The following is a 4,714-nucleotide window of genomic DNA, read 5'->3' on the forward strand; positions in this document are numbered from 1 at the left end:
AATCCTTGTGGCTTTAAGCTCATACTCTAGTTGGTATGATCGTGTCACCAAGCACCTGCGCTCAGTGTCCTCTCAGTTTCTACCGTAAGAGGATTCATGGTGATATTCTACCATTGTGTCATGAGTTTGCTCAACATTGACTACTGCCTAGGGTTCGCTGTAGCCGAGCGACAGGCCCCCGCTTCTCCAGAGATGAACTGTTAGGATTCTCCCTCTCCCCTTTACGGTTTAGCGCCCCGACGTCGTCAGCTGTATGTTAGGAGTTAGTCACCTAATAGGAACGCGGTGTGCTTCCCGACTCTCATAAACATTATGTGATCTTTGACGCACCTGATGGATTTCCCTGTCTTCTCCATGGTACCGATGTGATCATTTCCGTCCAAGCTTGTCCGATGCTTCAACAACTTCAGATTCCCACAACCGGCTGACTGGATATTTCAGCTCCTACTCCCTCCGTCATCTCCTTTTCCATTCACCACGCCCTCTCCGTGCTTTGTTCGCTGTCTACTCCCTCGTTACTTTGTTCTCCCAGCCCGAACAAGCTATTTACGTTATACGCTTGAGATGGCTCGCCCAGAGGTCGATTTTTCATTGCATACCATGCAGAATGGCTCACAGGTGTCGACTCTCGAACGGGTAGTAAAAGGTAACGCTACGGCCGCATCGGTCGTTCCGGCCACGCGATTATCGGACAACTAATTGAGAAGAATACGGGGGTTTCTAGATGTTCCAGCACCAGCCCTGACTACCCCACCGGATCGGGAATTTTGGTCGCTCGAAGACCCCTCGAAGCCGGACCTCCAGTTCCTCAAGCAACACCTGTATCGCGAGGGCAGGCTCACTGAGGACCAGGCGCTATGGATAATCAAAACCGGTACTGACATCCTTCGGTCTGAGCCGAATCTTTTGGAGATGGATGCCCCTATCACCGTTTGCGGTGACATCCATGGCCAGTATTATGATTTGATGAAGCTCTTTGAAGTTGGCGGTGACCCTTGCGAGACACGTTACTTGTTCTTGGGTGACTACGTCGATCGAGGTTATTTTAGCATTGAGGTGGGTAAAAGCTTCGACCAAGCGACGCGTTCTGTTAACAATCCTTTGCAGTGTGTTTTGTACCTCTGGGCACTGAAGATCTGGTATCCGAAGTCGCTTTGGCTGCTGCGTGGTAACCACGAATGTAGCCATCTGACAGAATACTTTACCTTCAAGCTCGAGTGCAAACACAAATACAGCGAGCAGATCTACAAGGCATGCATCGAATCTTTCTGCTCGCTTCCTCTGGCGGCAGTCATGAACAAGCAGTTTTTCTGCGTACACGGTGGCCTCAGCCCGGAGTTACACACCCTTGAGGATATCAAGGCGGTATGCAACGATGAGTTTTGACTATCCTCCTGGTTTCTAATAGTTAGTAGGTTGATCGATTCCATGAACCTCCAACCCACGGTCTAATGTGCGATATTCTCTGGGCTGATCCTCTGGAGGAATTCGGCCAAGAAACGACAAACGAATTCTTCGCTCATAATAGCGTTCGTGGCTGCTCATATTCTTTCTCCTACCGAGCTGCGTGCGCTTTCCTCGAGAAGAACAATCTGCTTTCCATTATTCGAGCACACGAAGCCCAAGATGCCGGGTACCGCATGTACAGGAAGACAAGGACGACTGGCTTTCCTAGTGTCATCACCATTTTCAGTGCGCCCAACTATCTCGATAGGTACAACAATAAGGCCGCCGTCCTTAAGTACGAGAAAAATGTGATAAACATCAGGCAATTCAACTGCACTCCACACCCATTCTGGCTGTCTAACTTCATGGACGCCTTTACCTGGTCCCTGCCGTTCGTTGGTGAGAAGATAACCGATATGTTGATCGCCATTCTCAACACCTGCTCCGAAGAGGAATTGGAGGAGGGGGATACGCCTTCAACTGGTCTTGCTAGTCCCGCTTCGAATTCCTTGCTCATCGATACCGATCCCACAGTCAACTCCAGCGAAATTAAGCGACGGGCCATCAGGAACAAGCTCCTTGCAATTGGTCGTCTCTCCCGTGTGTTCCGGGTGCTCCGTGAACAATCAGAGGGCATCACTGAGCTTAAAACAGCAACTGCCGGTCGTCTGCCCCCCGGTACTCTCATGCTAGGCACTGAAGGTATTAAGCAGGCAATTCATAACTTTGACGAGGCTCGAAAGGTCGATTTGCATAACGAACGTCTGCCTCCAGCTCATGAAGAAGTCATCAAGCGAAGCGAAGAGAACCGCCGCGCGGCTCTGGAGAACGCTGAGCAGGATGCTACCACCGATCCCGACTTAGCCCATGTGGCGTGTAGGGTTAGCAGATAACTTAGTAAAATTTGCGCTCTTATCGACAAATTCAACTTCACAGAGAATTCGGACTGCCGAACAATCCCACGTTCCTATGTATGTTAGTGATAGAACGCTCGCTTCACTTTGCCGGTTTGGCCATTTGTGATGTAGTCAGTCGTTTCTTGCTGTTTATAATGTGTACAGTCATCTTACGCTGCGAGGGACTCAGGTTCCGCACTATTTTGCAATGATTTAGGGGGTTAATGGTTGCTTGAGCAGGAGACGATTGTGTTGGTGGGACAACCCTACGGGGTGGTTGTTTTTGGATCAGTGATGATAACACAGTACATATCATTACATCACTCGTCCGTTTGAATTTTACCATTCCGAACCCAAACAGGGTCCAAAAAACGGGAGTGACCTTAACGTATCCGGTAAACGAGCCGGTCATGTAAGCGAGCCGGTCAACCCGCGCGCTTTTTCGCGCCTCCTAGAAATAAAGCTATTCAAAACGCCAAAAATTCTGCATTTCTATAGAAAGTTAAATATTCTGATGATTAGGGCATTGAGTAATTGTATGACCTAGAATACCACAGCTAGAGCACTTTGGTGGAGCGCGTACGCGCTGGTTTTCTACTATAGGAGCAATATCTACTGATATAGCAGATATAGCTTCATTAGTAGATTTTCTGCTTTCTATAAGCTTCTGAGCTTCCTGGACTGAAGCACCTGCTTCTAATATAATCTGTCTAGTAGAGTGCTTTTTCTTTTTAAGTGTTCTTTATGTGCAGTGTGTAATTCCCAGACTTCTTACCTTATAATTATAGCTTTATTTAAAGCTAGTTTATATCCTTTAATAAGCTGCTTTATAACAGCTTTTGTAGGTGAATGAGAACTATTTATATATGCTCTAAGAAGCCTTTTTAATATAGCTTCTCGCTTCTGCAGTTACCTGAGATTATGAGGTATATTAGATACTGAATTACTAGACCTACTACTAGGTCTACTACCTGGAGGTGTTATTTAAAGCTTTATATTAAGCTGAGAAAGCACGCGCTTAGGATTAAAAGAAATAAGACTAGTAATAGTAAACCTACTGTAGATATTATTTATATTATATATCTGAGCTCTTGCTAGAGAAAAGGCTTTAATAAAATTAAGCTTATTAATATAGTTAAAGTCTAGTCTTATCTTATTCTTTACTAACTGTCTATACACACGTTTTAATGGCCTAAAATAACCTATATCAAGCGGTTGAAGTAGGTAAGATAAATATACAGATATATAGATTAGTATAATATTATTTTAACTATATATCTTTTTAAGCTGAGGTGTCAAATGGCTGCCATGTCTATCAAGTATCAGAAGATAATATCAACCAGTACATTGACTAGTAGTAGTTGTCAAGGGTATCTACTATTCAGGGTAGAAGACCTGTCAACTAGGTAAGGATACGTAGGCTAGAAGGGAGAGAGATCAAAGGCAGGCAGTAGATACTAATCAGACAAGAGACTGATTCTTGATCTCCTCCTACTACTAACTATTCGCTAATTTATAGCTGAAGACTCTGTACGTAAAGGGTTCAGATTTCCCGTTGAAAACCAAACCGTTGATGGCCTGATGTTCCTCATCGGTGGCCGATTGTCCATGCACCTGGGTCAGGGTATCCTGTACGGCCATCAGGCCGAATCACCATTCAATCTGTGACAGTAGTAGGTATAAAAATCTGCTATAACTAATATAGGCCTATTTTATCAGTAGTCCAGTTATTTACACTTATTTCTATACACTAATCTAGTGATAGTCTATCTTATACCAGCCCTTAACATGGACCTTGTCTTTAAAGATAATATAAGGTGGAAGAACCCAACCAGTAGAGTTAATATACTTAATAGAAGTAATTTATTCATGATTGCCTGACTGTAGTAATTTAGGCGTTCCATATATTTCTGCTCTAGTAACTACTTTAGTAGTAGATATCAGGCCCATTGCAAAACCAGTCTCATCAAAGTTATAGATATCGTCCGGTGTAATGCTATATCCGTGCCACACCTACCCGGTGTGGGTGCGCCACACTAGACTTGTTAGGCCCAGCCCACGAAACCCGGCCCAACCCGGCCCAACCCGCCAAGTAATGGGCTGGGTTTGTGTATACAAAAGTCCATACCGGGCCAGGTTATTGACTACCCCAGCCCATGGGTCAACAGGTTAACCCGCGGGTTGCCAAGATATAAAATACAGTAAATATATTATTTACCTACAGTAATATAAATAAATTACAGTATTAAGAGACTGTATTCTATCAAGAATATAAATCATTGCTCTACTAGGAAAGGATCTACAGCTGTGGGCCCCCGCGGGTGGTTTACATATATATATTTTGACCCATGGGTGGTTTGCATACTATCTTG

General features: G+C 44.7%; 1 protein-coding gene across 1 annotated transcript; it reads left to right on the plus strand.

Annotated features, from left to right (window-relative positions):
- Nucleotides 1–564: 564 nt before the first annotated feature.
- Nucleotides 565–2,339, plus strand: BDW43DRAFT_317461 (serine/threonine-protein phosphatase 2B catalytic subunit; the record flags this gene model as incomplete). The annotated part of the gene is made up of 4 exons (XM_032048542.1): nucleotides 565–646; nucleotides 725–1,056; nucleotides 1,108–1,365; nucleotides 1,416–2,339. 4 exons carry the CDS (start codon nucleotides 565–567, stop codon nucleotides 2,337–2,339), a joined length of 1,596 nt encoding a protein of 531 aa, XP_031893643.1.
- Between the last annotated feature and the right edge of the window lie 2,375 nt (nucleotides 2,340–4,714).

Source organism: Aspergillus alliaceus, assembly GCF_009176365.1.
Source record: "Aspergillus alliaceus strain CBS 536.65 unplaced genomic scaffold BDW43scaffold_163, whole genome shotgun sequence".
NCBI classification, from domain to species: domain Eukaryota; kingdom Fungi; phylum Ascomycota; class Eurotiomycetes; order Eurotiales; family Aspergillaceae; genus Aspergillus; species Aspergillus alliaceus.